The 22,716-nt window shown below is 42.8% G+C and overlaps 1 protein-coding gene across 2 annotated transcripts in view; it reads left to right on the forward strand.

Moving 5' to 3' along the window:
- The first annotated feature begins 1,118 nt into the window (after positions 1 to 1,118).
- Positions 1,119 to 22,716, forward strand: part of tspan33b (tetraspanin 33b) — a 67,333-nt gene continuing 45,735 nt past the window's right edge. For both annotated transcript variants that reach the window (XM_034084979.2, XM_071203473.1), the window contains exon 1: positions 1,119 to 1,294. In XM_034084979.2, coding sequence (XP_033940870.1) covers positions 1,199 to 1,294 — 96 coding nt within the window. In that variant the 5' untranslated portion in view covers positions 1,119 to 1,198. The remainder of the gene's footprint in view (positions 1,295 to 22,716) is intronic.

The raw sequence follows: 22,716 nt of genomic DNA on the forward strand, positions 1-22,716 counted from the left end.
CCCTTTATAAAAGTTGTTTTTTTTATAGACGGGATCTTATCTACATATATATTTATGTTGTATTATAATTGCTGCAAAACTTTAATTGTGTTAAAAATCTGTAACACAAGTTATTTTCAGTTCAAATTAAACCATCTCATTTTCCAAAGGTAAAGAGAAACTACGCAGCGAAGTGTCCGTGGGACTTTAAATAGAGCTGTATCACATTTTAATGAAAAGGATTTCAATCTCATTAATTCTTCATTTTGTTCTGGCAAGGTAATGAGGTACCTGAGGGACACTATGTCCTTCTGCAACTCCACAAGAGACACTTAAGATTTAAAAAAAACTTGGATTTAGAATTCACATAGTGATCCTTTTTCCAAGGACAGTTCAGACGATATTTCTGAGTTATGATGTTGAGTTAGAAGAGAGCCAGTAGTGAATTCTTCATACATCCAAATTAAGTTTATAGTATGATATATTTGTATTTCTGTTCCCCATCCTCAGATGATCTCTGTTGTCAGTCTGACAGATGATCAATGTTTCCCAATTGTGTTTAGCCTCTATATATTACAGAATATAACATAATTGAGCTTTGATTAATTTTAGTTATATTTCGCTGACATTCAACAGATTTGTTCTCAAGAACAAACAGACACAGCACAGCGGAAATGTCAGAACAGAACTGATTTTATTTAACTACATTAGATGTTCTTCTTCTGAAAGATACCATTGTCCAGGCTTTGTCAACAATATTTGTGCTCTAGTCTTTGCAGGAAAGCATCTGACTTTTAGGCTGTAATTTGCAAACAAGAACCAAAGCCCTCTGGAGCAATACACATTCATTGAAACATGTGGGTAATATGCTTATTTATTACCCAAATGTTTTAGGACTAAAAGAAGAAAGTTTTATATCCAACAGCAGGCTGACAATACTCCACAGCTTGTAAGCCATTCAGCTGCAGTCAGCCAGAGATATTTTGTGTGTAATCTGACTCGTCTGCCTACACAGTTCTGGGCCCTACCCGCATGGAGGGGTAGCGTCACAGTCCCATAGCCCCTTTTTTAGCCAGCATGACACCACCACAGCCAGCAAAGCTCACCCCCTCCTCAGAGATTCACATGGGGGCTGAGTGTCTGCGGGGCGGGGCTCGGACTAAGGACTGTTTAGAAGCAAAACTTTAGCTCTACATGTTTGTAAAAACACCAACAAACAATGGACAGGAAACAGAATCTGTACCGCAATGAGACCTTCTCCTTCGTCAACCCCTGGATCAGATATTTTCTCTTCTTCTTCAGCTTTCTATTCTGGGTAAGTACAGTTCTGCTGTTGAAAGATTACTTCTGACAAAAACACAGAGGTTATGTATATTCTCTCATACATATGACAAGCTATTATGGAATTGTAGCTTTCCAAAAAAGTCAGACCTGCAAGAACAAGGAGGGCAAAGGCAAAAAAGGAAAAAGCTTACAAATAATAAATGAACAAATATAATTCAGATAGTATCCGTAGCTGCAAACAGCAGGAGCACCCTGCCACCCCGCTGACACCTATTTTAAGTTTACTACAGTTATATATGGACTCAGAGATTGCTCATACATCATTGTAGCATATGGTGAGTTGTGCATTCAGATCAGATGAGCCCTGAGTCATGCTGAACTCCAAAACGACTGGTCTCTGTGTAGGCCTGCTGCTACTGCATCTGAATGTTTCTGTTTTTCTCATACTGCTTCTTTTAGGCGGTTATTGAATGTAGGCTGCATTGTTTCACATCATGTCGACACAGATATGTTGTTCATATTATATTCAGTAGTGCATGTTGTCTACACGTGGGGTACATGTTGTTGAAGTTACAAAGGGAATATGTAGGGATTGTGGAATGACTAACCTAATTTGAACAACAATAGTAATCGTTAACAATGTTAAATGCCATACTCTTCCAGACCACATTCATTGTTGGAGTACTTATAGCTATATTATATGTATGATATGAAAAGGAATTGGTTTAAGATCAGTATGTCATAAAGTCACCAGATTTCATTTTATAGTTTTTCATAATAAGGTCCAAAAACTCACAGTATAGATCGGTATAAATAGTCATCATGATGTCATAAAATATCATGAAAAAATGATAGCATAATAGATAAATAAAATGTCATGACAAAAATCATATGCCATGAAGAAGTCATGAAAAAGTGTAGCATTATACTGTATTGCTATGAATACAAATCATTGTATTGTATGTCATAAAAACGTTTTTTAAATGATACAGTATAGCATTTAATAGTAGTATCATATATAAGATATGACATCATGACAAAGTTATAAAGAAATATTTGTGATTATATCAGTAAAAAGTCACATTGTAGTATTTTACAAAATAAGTCATAGTTTGTCAAAAAAGTCACAAAAAAGTCATCGAAGTCATTAAGTCCACATTCTAAAAAAGTCAAAGTTAAGTATGTCCAAAGAAAAGTCTTGTAAGTCGAAAAAAAAGTATTGTTACAGTACATTATTCAAGTTTTTTATTTTATATAGCACATTTATAAACGATTTTTGGTCGAGCCAAAGTGCTGTACATAAAATAAAAATAGCCTACAGTAGAGACACTTTACAGCAAATACAACAGCACAGATTGTTCAGAATATCAGTATGAGAAAAACGACACCCTCTATCCTTAGACCCTCACATCTTACAAGGAAAAACTTCCAGAGAAAACCCACAGTTTAAGGGGAACAAATGGGAGAAACCTCAGGGAGAGCAACAGAGGAGGGATCCCTCTCCCAGGACGGACAGACGTGCAATAGATGCCGTGTGTAAATCGAAGAGATAATACATTTTACAGCATATAGACCGAATGTTAGGAAATGCATGTGTCTGTAATAAGAAGATGAATCCACGAGGATGTCAGCTACAATCCTGTGGAAGCCATCAGGGAAGCAGCATGACGAGACCCAAGGCAGGGCCGCAGAGACAGGTTCAGCCACGACCCGAAGTCCACGACTTAATCCAGAACTCAGGATAGAGGATCCAAGACACAGGACTACAGCAAGAGGATCAGCCTCGACTCCGGATCCCGGCGTAGATATAGATACAAAACAAGAAAAAAGATTTGGCTGGGTTAATCGGAACAAGAGAATACACAGACACAGACAGAGAGGGAAAAGGTCATTGGATAACAGTTATTCTTGATAACGTCGGGTTACGTAGTGTAACCTTTGTCATATTAGCACAGGCGGAGCCCTCTACTGGACTCTATGGGTACTATCTTACCCCGCAAGCATTCTCCCACTGAGACTTCTATAGACGTAGCCGGCCCTGGGCGGGCCTACCTGAATGCGCGCGCATCACACCGTATAAAAGGAGGCCTCACCTCCTGACTATCATCATACACCTCTCTTCAGCGTGCGGAATAGGACAGACAGTGCCCCGAGTAGAGGGCTCCGCCTGTGCAAATATACAAGGGTTACACTACGTAACCCAACGTCATATATCTCACAGGCGGAGCCCTCTACTGGACTCTATGGGTACAGTGGGTGGAGCCGCGATGTATACGCGCACTGTCGTCCAACAATATTCCACCCTACTGCCCCTGACCGGCTATTATGGTCAGCAGCTGCTGCCCCACCTTCTCCTTTAACCCGGTTGTAACCGAGGAGAAATCTGGGCTGTGGCTGACAGAGCACACCCTGCTGCGCTTACCTCGCAAAAAGTGTGCTCAAAAAACAGTGCCGGGGGACCCCCCCACCCTGGATGGGGACAGCCCCCTCGGCCCCGAAAGGGCTTACTACACGCCTGCATCCCTGAATCCCTAAGGATAACAGGGAGAGCGCCAGAGCCCCTGCCCCACACTCAAACACTGACCCCGTGCCGAGTGTGTGGACTAAAGTGTGGAGGGCTCCCCCCCTCCTGCTCTCGGCAGGAGGAGAGCAGCCCTCCAGCCCTGTAAGGGCCCAGTGCGCCCCTCGCCCCTCTCGGGACCCTCAGAGGGCCCGAGAACAGCGAAGGCGCATTACGTCCGGGGAGGAGGTCAGATGCCAACTGACCCACAACCCCCCTCCCCCCTACCAGTCCTGTGTTGCCCCGGCCAGCACAGACGAGGAGAAAGAGCCCGACATGTCCAAGAGATAAAACCTTATGAAGGGGCCTGGCGTCAACCAAGACGCCGCTGTGCATATATCCTCCACACTCACACCGTTGGATAAGGTTGCCGACGCAGCCACAGCCCGTGTGGAGTGTGCACGAACGCCCGTGGGGCAGGCTCTCCCTGCCTGTCCGTAGGCATGTGCAATGCACTCGCAGAGCCAGCCTGCCAGGCGTTTCTTGGACAGAGCTTTCCCGATCACACCGCCCCCCCACACACAAGAACAGCTGTTCGGTGCGTCTAAGGGCAGCCGTACGCTCCACATAATATAATAGCGCACGCACCGGGCAGAGGAGGTGCAGTCTAGCCTCCCTGGCCCCCCCATGGGGGGGAAGACTAAACCCCCCTAACTGAGGCTGCGGCCCCACGAGGACGAAAACGGCTAAACGCATAGGATTAACGCAAACGCAATCGCAAACGGCTTCCGTCCACATGCAATAATTATCCGGATAGTGTCTGCCCACACGAGACCGCTCCGTTTAGCTCCAACCGCTGGAGAAGCTGCAGTACATATGCAGGAGCCTCTACGTGGCGCTGTAACTTCCTCCACAAAAGCAGCGAAGAAGCATGGTTGTCATGGTTGCCCTTCTGTTTATTCTCCGCGGTGGGGGCCGAGGGAACCGGGCAGAGTTTTTCGCCAGTCAGCGTGTATTAAAGTTGAAATCTTCCGGACAAAATTATAAAAGTGCCGGTCAAAGGTCTTCTTTGTTATTTATTGAGCTTTAAAACAAATGAATAACGACTCTATATAATATAATGATAAAATACACGGAGCCTCTCTTTTTCCTCCCTCTCTTCGGACAGCGCCAGTGTCTGTCTCATGCAGCAGCTCATCCAATAATCAGTGACCCGGCCGACTGTAAAAATAAACATTTATAACTAGTTTAGGGAGTTTGAGAGGTAATTAAAATAGCTAAGGGTGATGATCTGACTTGAAGTGTGTGTTTTGCTGCAGAGGGAGGAGCTGCAGGTGAGCAGAGCTGCGTGTCTCCGTCCTGTCAGATTAGACTTCACTCGCGAGAGAAAGATAAATAATCTGAATTCAGGGTGCAGTTTACTTTGACGTGGGGGTGAGCAGCAGAGGTGGGGAGAGGCGGGGCTATTGCCTCATCATTATTGCTATAGATGTTGCACAAACAACTGTAGCATGGTCAATAGCGTCCGGAGCACGATAGCAACTCTGCGATCCGCCATTGTTGTTGTTGTTGGTGGCGAAACACTTCAGCACTGGCGCGGGGTAAGCGGAGGTGAGCAGAAGAGGTGGGGAGAGGCGGGGCTATTGCGCAATCACTATCAGTGATCTGAAAATGTCCGTATAGGGCGCACACACAGAGCTGTTTGACCCCCCAGAGAGTGGCGTATGCATTTCTATCCACCTTGGGACCCGTTGTCGTTTCCTCAGTCGTTTAGTGCCATATTCGGTCGTCCTCGTGTGGCCGAACGGTCTATATGACACTAAACAGTAACGCAAACGACCGAATTCGTCCTCGTGGGGCCGCAGCCTGAATAGCCCTCGACCTGAACGCACTCCTTAGGTTTTTGGGCACAAAGGAGGGGTTCGGTCTGAGTGTAGCGCCGCTCCGGTCACCCCGAATCAGTAAACAACTTGGGTGTACCGACAGAGCAGTTAACTCGGACACCCTTTTGGCTGACGTTAAGGCAAGAAGCAAAGCTGTTTTCCACGACAATGCTTTCAGAGAGGAGAGCTCCAGAGGCTCAAATGGCCCCGAGGCCAGAGCCTCGAGCACTAGGGGCAGGTCCCACTGTGGGGTGGAGGCGTGCACTACTGGGCGCAGCCTCCTGACGCCCTTTAAAAACCGCGACATCAGTGGTTGACTAAAGGCTGACCTGCCGCCAAATCCCTCATGGCAGGACGAGATGGCTGCTGCATACACCTTCACTGTTGAATGCGCAAGCCCTCTGTCCACCAATAACTGTAAGAAGGATAAAATAGAGCCTAACTCACAAGATAGGGGCTCTATTCCCCGCTCCTCACACCATCGCTGGAATCCTAGCCACTTTGGCCTGTAACAGGCTGTGGTGGATCCAGCTCTAGCTGCCTGGATAGACTGAATAACGCTGTCAGACAATCCACCCTGTCTCAGCCTGTCCCTCTCAGGAGCCAAGCCTGGAGAGGACGGCCGAGAGTGGGTAACGCCCCGATTGCACCTGCCTCTTGAGACTACGCCCCCCAGAACTGGGGAACCGCCCAGGGCTGGCCCATCTTCATCTGTGTCATCTCTGAGTACCACGGCGCCCCAACGCGGTCCGGAGCCACTAGGATGACTGACAGACATTCTCGCCTCACTCTCCTCAGGAGGGGGAGAATGAGACGCAGCGGTGGAAAGGCGTAGAGCAGCTTCCTTGGCCATGGCTCGTGTGCAAACGCGTCCACCCCCAAGGGTGGGTCGTTGCTCCGAGCCACGGAGAACCACAGGGCACAGTGGCTGTTTCGCCGGCTGGCGAACAGATCCACTTCCGCTCTCCCGAACTGGGCCCAGATCTGCTTCAACACCTTCGGGTGAAGCACCCACTCGCCTGGCAGGGCATGAGGTCGGCTCCCCCGTTCTCCAGTCCCGGGATATGGAGGGATCTCAGAGATAACACCACCTCTGAAGCCCATAACCACAGTTCCTCCGCTGTGGTCAACAAGGCGGTGGATCGAACTCCGCCCTGCTTGTTGATATAAGCCACTGTGGTGCTGTTGTCGCTCCTGACCATTACATGTCTCCCCTGAATTAGGGGCCTGAAATGCCGGAGGACTAACACTACCGCCCGTAGCTCTAGGAGGTTGCTGTGTCGAGACTCTGTTAGAGCCCAGTGCCCACCTATAGCCCTCTTCAGGCAGGTCCCTCCCCATCCTGTTCCGGATGCATCTGTGAACACTGTGATGTAGGAGGTCACCCGTCCCAGTGGAGACCCCCTCCGGAGGTGATCCGGGGACCCCCAAAACCGGAGGTTTCCCCTCACTGAGGGGGGTATGGTCACCAGCCGCCGCTTGTGCCTCTTGGGATCCAAGCGCAGGCTGGAGAACCACCTCTGCAGGCGGCGCATATGTAGTAACCCTAACGGGACCATCATGTGAGCAGCCGCCATGAGACCCAGCGTCTGCATGACAGTAAAAGCTGTCACTGTTGCCCCCTGTCGCAGCCTGCGTACCCCCTGAAGAAGGGACGCACGTCTACTCTCTGACAGGGTGGCGCGCAACGTGCCTGCATCGAGCACCACACCCAAATACAACGCCCGTTGGTGAGGTATGGGGGTGCTCTTTTTCCAATTGATCGCAAAGCTTAATCTGGTTTGGTGTGTGATCAATTGTGCTGTGCAAAACATTGCCTGTTCCCGGGACCCAGCCATGACTATGAGGTCGTCTATGTAAAAGAAAACTCTCATGCCGTGTGCGCGCAGCGGTTGAAGCGCTGTGGCCACACATTTGCTGAATCTGCGTGGGGATAGGGAATAGCCGAACGGCAGTCTGTTGTACTCGTAGGCTATTCCCTGGAAGGCAAAACGCAGATACTTTCTGTGCTTTGGAGCAATTTCTACATGAAAGTACGCGTCTTTCAGGTCAATGGTGGTGAACCAATCGCCTGGTTGCACCAGCCCTAGTAACTGTTTCATAGTTAGCATGCAGAATTTCCTGCGGGAAATGTGGCGATTCAGGCCGCGGAGATCTAGAATAGGTCTGAATTCCCCTGTCTTCTTGGGAACCAGGAAGTATATGGAATAAAGACCCTCTTCCCTGCGCTGAGGGTGCACAACAGACAGCTGAGTTTCCATTCCCCATAACACTGTGTTAAAGGGCATGCCCTCAGCTGTGGGGCCGCAGCTATAAAGCTGTGGTACTCTCTGGCGACCCGTCCCGCCGCAAAACTCCCCGTGAAGGGAAGATTCGCCCATGGAGGGTCGACACAGAAAGGGCCGATTATTTACTGAGGACCCTGAACGCACCGCCACACGCTCATGTGTGAGCGCGCGCTCCCTCAAGATGCCGTTTACGGTGAACATCATTAATCGGAGTCCTCATAGGAGTAGTGCGTTCTACTAAGGTCCCTGAGAGTACCGCCACGCGCTCTTCTGTGAGTGCAGGCGCTGCCATAATGCAACTCTGGTAACCTGCATTAATTGGAGTCTTAACCCCAGGCTTAGTGTGTTCCCCAACAGCAATATGCCGGCCATAATGCCTCTGTACCCGTATAACATTACGATAGCTTTGTTTACGTTTCATCACTCTCATCTGCGCACTCCCACTAGCCTCCTCCCTTACAGGAGCTATGGCTGGGGCGGCGAGTGGGGAATCTGTACAGACATCATGTGTAAGTGTAGCATTGTGGAAACAAAGGACACTTAGACTTGGATACAGATCAACTTTTTCTTTATTTTTACATTTTTTCAAAGGAGTCTGTGCATCAAATAGGGAGGAGGCGGGATCATAGACTGTATGGACGTAGGGTCCGTGACGTCACCCATAGGATTCTGCAGAGTTGCCGTGAAGCCCTTAGTAGGCGGAGTCGGCCACTAACGGCTCAACAGTGATATCAGAGTTCAACTCCCGCCTTCTCCAGCCTGCGAAGTCACGCCCATCTACTTCCGGCCCATGGGACCCCGGAAGCGAAACATTTACATTGAATTCAATGGAGAGAGAAAACGTATCTTTTGATCCCGTTTGATTTGTGCCACGAACTACACATATGATGTTTGTCAATCTTAAACAATAAGTTCCATGTCAAAAAAGTCACATTTTGTCGTAAAACTGTTGAAATATAAGACTATGAAAAATACGCGACAACAAAGACTACAAATCTCAAATCCCATTCTGGGTCGCGTAAGTGATGTCACAGGCGATAATGCTCCAAGTGGTTGCGACTCGTAATTAAAGCGAAGAAGAAGATCTCATAACTGATTTATTCCCTCCAATAAATAAGAGCTAAAAATAAATTCACTTTTACAAGATGCCTGTGTGCTTTGTACCAGGTTATAATCACATAAGTGATCATACCACTTGCTCGTTCTATCGATTCCCGTCTGATGAAAGGACCAGGAGTTGCTGGATCAGACATATCAGGTAATACACATGTTTTGCATGGAACATAGTCAAGTTAGCTACCTAGCTAGTAGCGACAAGCAGGGAGCACGTTAGTTAGCATTACATTACTTAGCCTTGTCATTTTTGGTAGCCTTACCATGAAGTTATTATTTTATTACATGAAGTAAACCAACATTTTAAACAGTAAGAGTAGTCATGATGGTAAGTATTTCGTGAAACATTTGAAGAGTAGCCTACTGCGCCATCCACCGGGTGCTAAGGAAGCAGTCAGGGAGAGTCGAAGGCAGGCAGGGCTTTGCATGACATTCTTCTGGACGTGTTTCATTGTGATGACAGTAAGGGTGAGTCAATCTGTTTGTTGGAAAGACAGTAGTTGAGTGATTACTGAGAGAAAATTATTAGAAGAAATAATTATTCAAAGTGTTGTTACTTTAAAGTGTTGTTACTGACCTTTTTCTCTTTTATTTCCTTTCCCTCACCTGTAGCTGCTGAGACCCTGAGGAACATGCACACTGGACTGACCTGCTCTGACAACCTGATTTCCACTGTATGTAATAGTATTTGGTTATGGTATATTATTTATATATATCAAAGGCACAATGCACCCCCCAGAGACACACATGTATTGAGTGTGATATGTTGCATAGGTCATGTGAAATCATCTTTACACACGAGAAAACTGTAGGAGCGGCAACTTGTTTTGAAATTGAATTTTTAATATCCGATAATAAAGTTGATCTGTTTTCTTTATTCTTCTCTCTTCCCAGCTCCATCCATCACTGTGCTCTGTTCCTGCAGGTCCTGCTTGCTAATCAATACTTTATTTTTTTACACAATTACAAATAAAGTCAATGTATTGTATGACATGAAGTTGTGCTTCATTCGGAGTCAATAATAAATGCATTCTGCCTTCAACTGCACAATGACTGTGGACTAAACCGACATCCATGTAGCTGTCCCCCAGTAAGATTAACCATGCAAAGAGCCACCTACAGTTTCAAAGAGTTGCAATCCTACGTTATTATAATGATTAAACTGGTTCATGTGTCACTTAGTTTACTGAACCGTGATGAATGAAAGAAATGAGTGAGGTAGTGGTTTACTGAAGTTACAAAGACATTAATATATGAGTAACAGGTCAGTGTAAACACAAGCTTCTGTCAATTATGGATCATTCAAACTATATACAAATAATATGTAATAAAGTTCTAAAATAAGTATTCGGTATATTCCTTGATAGCTTTTGGAGAAGGTTGTTTTTAAGTTTACTAAAATCTATCGTTTCAACTGTTTCACTTTATAAAAAGGAACAGGTGAGTAGAGCATCATTGAGTTTCTTATTCTGTCAGTAAATTATCCAAATGAAATGTTTATCATTATTTTAGTCAACCCTAAACAAATTGATTGTACCTTTTTAATAATGACCTTACATGGTCGCCAAAGTTAAATTAACTTCATAAAATCAAATCTGTTCTGAGAAAAAACTAATAAATGTTTAAAGATAGGAACTTAACATCCCACTGAAAAACAGTCCGTAGAGATTTAAAGGCGTAGTTGTAGTTCAGTCCAATGTTTCATTTGGATTCATTTCTCCAACAGTCAACTATTTTCATAAAGAATATATATATTTTTCAAAGTCAACTTTATTGTCAATCTTACTCAGTTTGTGTTTATAGACAGAGAGATCCAAAAGACTTTTAAATCAAATAAAATTATACAATTTACAGATATGTATACAAATATATATATATATATCCTATATACACCATCATGTATAATGATGGTGGACACTTCACCTCCAGCAGGGCAGATGGCTGCACAAGTCCATCGGGGGATGCTCCCAAAACACCGACTCACTCACAAAGAGAGCAGACTCGAACACTGTCACCTGATAGGCCTGCACAAAAGCCTTCACCCCTTCGGCCTCATTTACAACCCCCCAGTTGACAGCCATGACTCCGTCCAAGTTGTACCCCCCGAGCACCCTCTTCATGAGGGACGCGCATGGAGTGGATGAAAGTCCCGACCGCAGCACAGCACCAAACTTGCTGGCTGTCAACCTGCCCCGCCTGTGTAACTGCCACTGAGGATTTGTCCGCTGTCCTCCGGTGGCTGTCTGGATGGCAGCTTGCTGGTCTCTGCTCAGTCGCATTGAGGCAAGAATTGCCTCAAGCCCCCGACCCCCATGCCCCTTCACCAGCTCCGGCACGGTGACAATGGCCTGATGTTGAGGCCGCGGCTCTGGCTCAGGTGACAAAAGCCATGCCATGCCACACTGTGCGCCCCTCAGTGCAGACCTGAACCAGTCTACATCCTCAGTGGCAATGTCTCTGGCCAGTGGGTTGTATGTCTCCTCTCACTGTTGGTAAAGTTGAGACACCGGCTGGACTACTTTGGAAGTGCCAGGCTTCCTCCACTGGCACTCAACATCTGTGGAGCTGATCTGCCACATGGCACATATTGCCAATGCTGCAGCGTGGCTGCATTTGTACATCCCCCGTGCACAATCACAGACAGCGCTCTGCATCGCGCCATCATCTCCCATGCAGATCTGTACAAATAAAGTAAGTACCATGTTTGTTAGCATGCTATAATAGATTGAATGAGCAATAATACAAGGATGGTCCGGATCTGGGGGTGGGAGGGGTTATTTTTCCATAGTTTTGTCCTCTTGTCTGATTTTTGTTATCGTTTGTTTTTTCTGTATTTTTTGTAATTTGTGTTGTACTGGTTGTGATTGTACATTGTATTTTTCTAAATGTGTATGAATTAGGGCTGTCAAGTTAACGCGTTAATAACGCGTTAACGCAAAAAAAAATTAACGCCACTAATTATTTTAACGCGATTAACGCATGTGTATTTTTTTTCCTCGGCCGCCCCGTAGTTTCAGACCGCATCGAGTTTAAAATACCATCTGCTGACAGCCCCGCTCCTGCCGCCCGCTTGTGGCAGACCACACTTCCACGCTCACCGGCAGGCACCGACTGGCCATCGGGAGGACCGGGAGGGTGTGTGTAATGTGGCCCGAGCGAGCGAGAGAGAGACCTTACGTGCATTGTTGTTGTTGTTAGCATCTGGTGCTAGCTAGCTGCGCTAACGGATATAAGGAGCTGTTTAAATGAAAACAGAGGAGCGACATTTCGCCACAGCTGCACCGAGCACTTGACTTTATGCAGGAAGCCAGACAGCGGGACATTGTAGGAGAAGTCAGCACACTCATGATTGCAGCAACATGATTGCAGCTCCCGTTCGAGCATATGCCTTGGGTTGCACATAGCTCCAATGATCCAACACACACACACACACACACACACACACACACACACACACACATATACACACATATATACACACACACACACACACACACACACACCCCATTTGTATTGTATGAGAGAGGTTCCAGGTTGAATTGAGGCGAATATTTGTAATGTTCAGAGGTTGTTGTGTTTAATATTCATGAGAATATTTGTCATTGTTCAAATGATAATAAACATTAGCATAAAGCATATTTGTCCACTCATATGTTGATAAGAGTATTAAAAACTTGAAAAATATTCCTCTAAGGTACATTTAGAACAGATAAAAAATGTGCGATTAATTTGCGATTAATCGCGATTAACTATGGACAATCATGCGATTAATCGCGATTAAATATTTTAATCGACTGACAGCCCTAGTATGAATACATTTTTGAAAAACATTTGATCAACAATAAAAAAGGATTTGGTCAGGATCTAGACTCAGTGTGTAGTTTATTAATTAATCAACGCTCTCTACATTAGGAAAACACATACCAGTGTACTCGAGGGAGTCACACACAGCCGTGCCTGGATAACCAAACAAATTGACAAGATAACCAAAACCCTTGAATCTACACACAGCAAATAAACTCAAATGACACAACGAGATGTAAAAGGAGATCACACATACAGTAGCCTATAGTCGATATAAAACTGGCCGCTTCAATCTGAAGAGCAACTAAAACAAAACACGGGAGTGTACCTTGTTCTTGTGAACACTAATGTTATCCACCAACCCAGTCTCACTGCATTTCGTGTTCACCAACACGATTTTTAATCTATTGATTCGTGTTCACCAACGCGATTTGCCCCTTTTTTTCGTGTTGCACAGCACGATTTTAAAAGCAATGTATTTCTACTGGTAATGTGTTTCGTGCCTGCAGGCTGCAGCACGTCTTTTTCTCCGGTCTGGTCGAGGAAGACCGGAAGCTGTGTGGTTCATAAAAACATGTTCTTACTCAATATCAAGCCACAGTTATTGCTTTTATTTTAAATCGTATAATTTCGGACTTTTGTTGCCGTCTGTGAGGAAAATAAATGGGGCTCAGAGCCTCAGGATACTGAAATCTGTATCTGTTTTTCCTTCTAATTTGTTATTCTTTTCAAAATAACACACTGTTATTTACTCACCAATAACACACAATTATCCTTGCTTTTATTTATTGGTTTAATTCCATAATCTCGGGCTTTTTTGGCGTCCGTCAGGAACTGAATTTCAAAATAAATATAACCGGAAACAGACGTAGGCATTTCGAGCATTTCGGGCATTTCGATTACCCAAGATCCTCAGCTATGGTTTTAAGCTAGCTGATTGGATGTGTTAGCCGCAATGCATGCTGGGATTTGGTGTTTATATTATATGAAATCCGGAAAACATTTTAAAAGAATAAAATAATACTTAATTCCGAGTGCTCTTGCTTTTCTCTTTGAAAGTCATCACATAACGGCATTGTAATACACGGTTCGGCTGCATTACATATTACAGATCTGCCGTAGTTCTTTATTTAGAGAGCCCTGATGAGAAGACCTTTGGAAAAACTGGAAGAAATGCTGCCGAAACTGAATACTTGACGTGGATCATAAATATATCAACAATTAAACAACATCTTCAATTTCTCTTCACACAATACGTCTCCTTACAGTATCAACACTAATTCGGCTGACTTTTACATTTGATCTAATTCATAGATAGGTTATATTTACACCATAACAGTGCACAGCTGATATAAAAGGACTTGTAGTTTTTAAAGATATTACTGATTATCTTTGAATGTAAGAATGTAAATACTGAGTCTGAAATAGTATAGCAATATGCTGTAAAATGATGTGAAAGCATGCATAAAACTATACATCTTCAGATGTTGTACATCCACACTAATAATACAACGTTATTATGGCTGTGTGTACCTTGTGTGCACCTCCTAGTGGTTAAAGCACGTTATTGAATTATTATTTTTATGTGTTATATTTGATTAAAAAAATATTAAGAGTACATACTTTCATAGGGGGAAAGTATAAATATAGAAATATAGAATATAAAAATCAAGAATATACTATAAGTGATCTCTACAATAAAACAAAGATATTAATAGGAGGAGGTGCAAAACAGAAAAACGGATTAACCTTTATTTAAACATTAAATAACAGATTAAGGTCTTTGGGGGTATCTAGTATCTACAGATAAATATTAAGCCTGACAAAGTACTTAACGTCTAATATATTGCTTTCCTGCAATGTTAACTATGTTGAAGCACTTATTTTAACTGATATTATACATATTAATTATACTCTTATGTATGTAGATAGAATAAGAAATGTGCAGAATATGACAGTTTAATGGTGGAGGTACACACATATTGATAGATGTCTTGTAATGCACTGTTGAGGAACCTGTGACCCAAGTTTTTCATTCATTGCATAACTACACCGTAGTTTTGTATGATATGTCAATAAACCTTTGAAAATCTTGAAAGGGATGTGCAAAATGGCCATAATATACAGTCTTTAATTAACTATTAGTAGAGAATAACGAGTAATGCATATACTTTATTACTTGTTTCCATTCATGTCAATTGCAGATACATGTTTAGTCTTCTCAAGCACCAACTATCAAATATCTCTCCTGATTGTTGGCACTTGACAATCACCTTACCTGAATTTTACTCAGGTGTAACTAAAGTCTGATTTAAGGATTGTTTATATTTCACATAATTAATCAGAATCTGCAAAGTAACTCAAATAAATGCAGTGAAGTAAAAATACCAGGTTAACCTCTGAATTGTAGTGGAGTAGAATTACAAAGTAGCAATGAGCTGTCATGTGGGTATATATTAATGCTGCGCATTATGGACACAAGCGATTTTCACCCATTTATTAATTATATGTTTTACATTTGATAACACCAATGTGTTTAATACTGGCAACTTCTAATTGTGGGAAAAACGAAAACGTTCAGTAGAGACGTCCCATAGAACATTTTGCGAAAAACAATAGACAGCATGTGTAGTTCTGGGGGGGGTGTTCGATTCCAGTTTTGGATAGTCTGGCGTGGTTTCGTTCCATTTCACACAGCTGTTTGACGCTCTGCATAACCTTACGGTTACTGTAGTCCTAAACGATAGCTGGGGATTATGGGTAGTGTAGTGTCTTCGGCCATCCTAAACTCAGAAATGTTGACAATCGCAATGATGCTCGAAATGTCCCTTATAGGCCTACGTCTGTTTCCGGTTATTTTTATTTTGAAATTCAGTTCCTGACGGACACCAAAAAAGCCCGAGATTATGGAATTAAACCAATAAATAAAAGCAAGGATAATTGTGTGTTATTGGTGAGTAAATAACAGTGTGTTATTTTGAAAAGAATCCGAAATTATACGATTTAAAATAAAAGCAATAATTGTGGCTTGATATTGAGTAAGAACATGTTTTTATGAACCACACAGCTTCCGGTCTCCCACGACCTGACCGGAGAAAAAGACGTGCTGCAGGCAGTAGAAATACATTGCTTTTAAAATCGTGCTGTGCAACACGAAAAAAAGGGGCAAATCGTGTTGGTGAACACGAATCAATAGATTAAAAATCGTGTTGGTGAACACGAAATGCCGTGAGACTGGGTTGTATCCACAGCATACACAGAGACCACGAAGTTCTTAAGGAGAAAACTAGTTACTGAATCAAAACACGTTAGTGTACCTTGTTAGCTAATGTTAGCTAGCTGACATTAACGTTACACATTGCACTCATATTACTCACCAACATCTTGTAAAGCCGGTCCCGCTGCTCTTACAGAACCGACTAACTCCCCTTTCGTGTATGTACAGCTCTCAACGTGTCCAGACTTGTAGTGATGTTCACCTCGTTTTATACTTTTATTCTCATTCTGAAAGAAACAGTTGAAATTTGCTAACGTGACGGCCGTCTTTGTGATGGTGACGCGTATTGTGCGAGACCAGAGACCTGTAGTTCACTCAGCGGTTTCACACAAAAAAAATGTTAACTTCACAGTTTTACAACACGTTTTTATTTTTTTGACTTGCAAAATATTCTTTTAAATTGACAAACATCATATGTGTCATTCGTGGCACAATTCAAACGGGATCAAAAGATAACCTTTCTCTCTCCATTGACTTCAATGTATAATTTTACGCTTCCGGGGTCCCATGGAGGCTCCCGGAAAGGGAGGGACTACGCCTCTCTATAAGGGCAAAGAGGCGGAGCCGAGGAGGGACCTGCTGCCACCGAGCTGGAAGTTCCAGAGCTAGCTGAAGCTACCAAGCTAAGCTAACATTCTCCCCATCTGCACGCTGCCGTCGCATTTTACCTTTCTAAGGTAAGCGGACATGAAACTATTCAGCAAAACTATAAATAATAATCTAAGTTATTGAGTTTTTAGCATAATACTTCAGAATCTTAAAACCACTTAACGTTTGTATGCAATTGTGCTAAATTCAACACTGGAATCAAGCAAATATTAATGTTTGCATGACATTAGTTATTTATATTTTGATATCACTTAACTATACGTTTAATACATTTAAGTCAAGCTAAGGTACATGTGATGGTAGCTAGTTAGTGCTCTTACCTGTGAGGCCTCCTCCAAACAGCATAACAACCAGACTGTATCATTCAAACTAAGTACCAGTTCTAGATCCTTGACTTTAGACAAACAATTCAAAAGACAAAATGTATTTAAATACCAATCTTTATTTGAATGTGCCTCTTAACCTGAGATATTAGTTATACAGTAATAGTATTGACAATCTAAACAAACTGAGCAACTCAACAGTCAACTTTATGTTTCTTATTGTCTAAAGCATTTATTATTTTCATTTTCCCCCTCTCATATTCAGTGTGGACGGATTGAGACAGCCTGATGTCCAGAGAGCAGCAGAGACTTCAGGGAGAAACCTCTGTGTGATGGACGTCCAGTCTGTTGGTGTGGAGAGGACTGAGGGTCTTTCCTCTGCGAGGCGGACCACGGCTGATGAAGGAGCCCATGCTGGGCAAAGCTGATACCAACTGCACAGGCCTAGTCTGTCACTTTATTTGACTAAATATGTTTACTTATACATTTAATAGGTTTACACCTTCTGTCCATATGTGCTTTTTATTTAAAACATTTGATTAACTTTTGGTTCACATTTCAATAAATTGTATTTGTATTTGCATTCCTTTTGTCCATTATTCTTACTGAAAATGTTAGATTACACATTCACATCTGACTGAAGATTGGCCCCATTTATTTGTGACGTTGCAAACTCTGCGGTACAAGGCACAAGTGATGTGAAGCTCATAAAGTGAGGCAAATAGAAATAATCAGCGGATGGAGTGTTGATGTGGAAATAGGTGCATTCGATCAGCTGACTGTTTTTACAATAAAAGCAGTTTCTTAGTGTACTGGTCTTAAAATCTCATAACATCAGCTTTTAATGTTCCTCTTGGATGTTCTTCTTGACCCTCAGAGAAGGAGAAAATGTCGTGTCTTTCAGGCATGTCCTTTCCTAACAAAAATGACAGGAAACATAAAACATATTATTGCAGAACAAGTGTGTTATTTATGAAAGCGGTGTGTTTGTGTGTTTAGGGCCTGTAGATATAATTTTTTTATTTTATTTTAACAGTGAGAAATCAGATTATGAATGAACAGTATGAAGTTCATCAACATTTAAATATATGTTATTATCAAAATAATATTTAACTGTTATCAAAACGTAGTGCAACTGTAGAAGCTTGCTCTGTTGTCTCACTGAAAGAATAACTTTTACCACGTTTTTTACAGACAATATTGAGAGATAAATAGTAGCAGTTCTAAATATCTTTGCCTTCAATACATTAAATTAGAAAGCTGACAAAGTCATATTGCTAAATATCTAAATGTAACTTTTTGCATGGAATAAACCCTCAACTTAACTGATGTGTAGGTGATCTAGTATTTAGTATTGTTTATTGGAATGTATATCAGTATATTCAAGTCAATACTTCATTCATTTAAACCAATATATTTCTTGATTCTTTGTACAGTATGAAAAAAGAGTCTTTGTACCTGAGCTGAAGTTCACTGCTGTGAGGAGTCCAGTTCTGTCTCTCACTCTCTGGTCCAGCCTGTCTGCATCACCTGGACACTTTAAACAAACAGATATATATATATATATATGTAAAGTACCATGTGTACAAACAATATAACTTGTTCTCTTCTGTTGAACATGTTGGATTGTGTATTGTCCGAGTCAGAGTCCTTTTTATTTTACTGTAACTTTGGAAGTTGTGTTACCAATGCTTACTGTTTATTTGATACCCATTTGGTAATGCAATTAATAAAAACAACAAGGTTTGGGTTCGTTCTTCAGATGACTATGACGTTAAGGTGTAAGCTCGATAATGAACTCCAGCTCAATCAACCATATTGTAATATCTAAGTAATCATCTTGAAATATGACATTACTAATTGTAATATACACACGTCTTATTGTGAGGTTGATTTCACATACACTACTTCGACATTAGCTTGTCTACATACTTGAGTATAGCCAATTTAAATTAACCTTAGATGCATACAGTTCTACCTACATAATAAAATATCTCTAAGTTACAAGGATGTAACCTTATTTTATCAACCTCAAACAGAAGCTGTTTGTTCAACAGTATTATCCCACTTAACGCTTAACACTTGTCTATTTCGTTTTAACCTTTATATATACAGTCTATAACAGTGGCGAGCCGTGACTTTTATACCTAGGCCCTCTGACCCCCCCTTCCCTCGAAAAAAAAGAAGAGATATTACGTCTCAACGTAGACTTCAGCGGAATATCAAAACAGTGGTCCGGGGTGCAAAACGCATCAACGACAGCGACCCTCTACCACACAAAACAACATCATTTATATAAACACCTATCATGACAGGTCACCCACAGCCAAGTAGCAATTACAAATGAATTAAGTCGGCACGGCGACCCGCATTGAAAATGACTTACGGCCCGTCCACACAGCGGCGTGCGTTGAAGCTTCCAACGCTTCTGCCCATTCACTTTGAATGGGGTGACGTCACTTTTAGCCGAACTGCATCGTGGGAAGCGACGTGGAGTGTTGCTGGCGTGGCTCGCTGCAAAAGTTGAGCAATGTTCAACTTTTGACGCCTCGGCAGAAGCGTCAGCCAATCGAATCATATGCCAGTACAAGCTCTAGCCAATCAAACTGCTGCTTGTGTGTCAGGGGCGCGAGATTCATGTGATTGGTTGTTGGTCGAGTGTCAGACACGCCCACCGGCAAGCGTCAAAGCACGCCGCTGTGTGGACGGGTCGTTACGCCCCGTCTACACTACAGGCATCGAAAAATGCTTTCACCGCTTCGCCCCTTCATTTGAATGGGGTGACGTAGAAGATTTTTAATCTCCGCCGAACTGCATTGTGGGGAGCATGGCATGGCTTTGCAAGCATCGTGAGCATCAAAAGTTGAGCAATGTTCAACTTTTGATGCTCCCGATGCTTTCGAAGCTGGCATCAGCCAATCAAATCTCGTTTATGCAAATCCCGCCAGTACAAGCGCTAGCCAATCAAACCGCGTGCAAGCTGGGAGAGCCAGACCGCAGTTCATTTCCTCATATTCCAAACGAGAAATTACGGTAGCAAATCACCCGGTTCTTTACGACCAGAACTATTTACCGGGATTCAAACAGGAGCAACCAGGCATGGAGGGAGGTGGCAGAGACAGTGGGTAAAACTGGTAGGTTTTCGCCTGTTTGGGGAGTTTATATCCAGTTTACTTCGTATTAACATTGCTATTGCTTTGTATGCCGGGGGCGGGCGGGAGATTTCTGATTGGTTGTTGGTCGCCTTGGGCGCGAGAAATCGCCAAGCCTCAGACACGCCCAGCTTCAAGATTTTTTGATGCCTGTAGTGTAGACCTACCTTTGATGATCAAATCACTGAAACACAAAGTCCATCCTCCTGTCCTTTTGGATGAAGCACAAGTTTGCGGGTCATTCAGCTGATCCTTTGCCACTCCAGTTTATCATTGTAACTCAATCTTGAAAATGACTCAGTTAATAATTTCGCAACGATGTCATCACTATCACTGACATGAGCCATCATGAACGAACTTATGCTAATCATAAATCTATCGATTAGATTTATGATTCAAAAATAATAAAAGTAGGATAGACATGTGGATATTATTCCGCTGAACACAACGTGCATTTATCTAACAGGTTCGTTTTCCACAGACCTTATTTTGAGCTATTTTCCAAAATCCCATTGCTTTCTGTCGAAGGAATCCGAGCGAAGCTTACATTCGGGTTTTAGGACGCGTCACTGCACCACTTGCATAGACCTCACAGCGGGCGGAACCTGTCATAAAGTCCGCCAAAATAAAGCCCGCCCATTTAGAGGGAAGATATGATTGGTCAATTGTACTGTCATTTGACATTACTCTCTCGTTGAGTTACTATAGAGAGGCGAAGTCCCTCCCTTTCCGGGAGCCTCCATGGGACCCCGGAAGCGTAAAATTATACATTGAAGTCAATGGAGAGAGAAAGGTTATCTTTTGATGCCGTTTGAATTGTTCCACGAATGACACATATGATGTTTGTCAATTTAAAAGAATATTTTGCAAGTCAAAAATATAAAAATGTGTCGTAAAACTGTGAAGTTACACATTTTTTTGTGTGAAACCGCTCAGTGAACTACAGGTCTCTGGTCTCGCACAATACGCGTCACCATCACAAAGACGGCCGTCACGTTAGCAAATTTCACCTGTTTCTTTCAGAATGAGAATAAAAGTATAAAACGAGGTGAACATCACTACAAGTCTGGACACGTTGAGAGCTGTACATACACGAAAGTGGAGTTAGTCGGTTCTGTAAGAGCAGCGGGACCGGCTTTACAAGATGTTGGTGAGTAATATGAGTGCAATGTGTAACGTTAATGTCAGCTAGCTAACATTAGCTAACAAGGTACACTAACGTCAGGGTTGCCAACTCTCACGCATCTGGCGTGTGACACACGCTTTCACCCTCAATCTCAAGCTCTCACTCTACCCAAACTATTCTCACGCCAAAAACAAGAATACCGACTAGAAACGGTTTTGAAAACTTTTGTCAGGTAGTGATCGTCTTCTCAATAGAACATCTTTGATAATGTCTTCTGGCCAATCAGAATCAAGATAACGGCGTGGTGTTGTTGCACGAAGTCCCGACGGAGAATACTTTTGCTGTAGTACATCTCTACATCGATACAACATTACGTGTTGATAGAAATCAACACGTAATGAAATAAGACCCCACGGTTTGATGATTGATAGGTGTGTGGGCTGTCTTTCATGTTGACACACAGAACAATGGGGGCTATCAACCCTTATCCACAATGTAAAGTAATTAACACAGCTTCTTCCCTCTTCTCTCTGTGAGGAGCAGCAGGTTCAGCTTTCAGAACAAAGTAACAAAAAACTAAAATGGCATTCATTTGTTTAAATATGTCGTGTAGTAATAGATGTATTTATTTTTCTTCTCAAGTACCAGAATGTGTATTTTATGTTAGTATTTCAAAAAATCTCCTGGGGGAGAATCCCCCCAGACCCCCCTACAGGGGTTGGGCTTTCAGCATGTCAACTCTTTCACCTGTGGGTAAATTGCAGGATTGGCTCCAGGTCGCCCTTTTTATTTACTACAAGACAAATGTGCCTTTTTATTTCATACAGTTCAATTTGGATTGAGACAGGGAAATAATCTAAACCTCACGAGTGGCGTTTCACTGTCAAGGGGGAGCGTGTATGTAATTACATTGCAAATACTGACTTCACCCCACCACTGTATGGGTTAGCCCTACCATAGATTACCCAACAAAAATACTCTCTGGCAACTGCCGACCCGTATTGCGCAAGCGCAGATCTAAGATCCAGTAGAAATGATAAAAAAGTAAAAGTCTGCTGCTTATTGTTCTACTAGGCCAAAAATAGAGTGTGTTAATTAATATATTTGGCAGTTTGGAGTAAGTCTGTACATTTGTTTGTGTGTGTGTTTCATGTATAGGCCTCTCACGATAATTAATTTTGTTGGATACATTTTCCAGGAAATTATTGCGATAAACAATAATATTGTCGGCACCGTTGTATGACCATTTTAGACCCCTGACATAATGATAATATATAATAATAATTGAAGTACATCCTTTCGAACTGCTAGTCACATCCTCATGTAAATGGAAATGTATCGAGTTCATTTTTATTTATCGTACGATAAGTCAATTAAT

This window comes from Pseudochaenichthys georgianus, chromosome 6 (assembly GCF_902827115.2).
Source record: "Pseudochaenichthys georgianus chromosome 6, fPseGeo1.2, whole genome shotgun sequence".
In the NCBI taxonomy this organism is placed as follows: Eukaryota; Metazoa; Chordata; class Actinopteri; order Perciformes; family Channichthyidae; genus Pseudochaenichthys; species Pseudochaenichthys georgianus.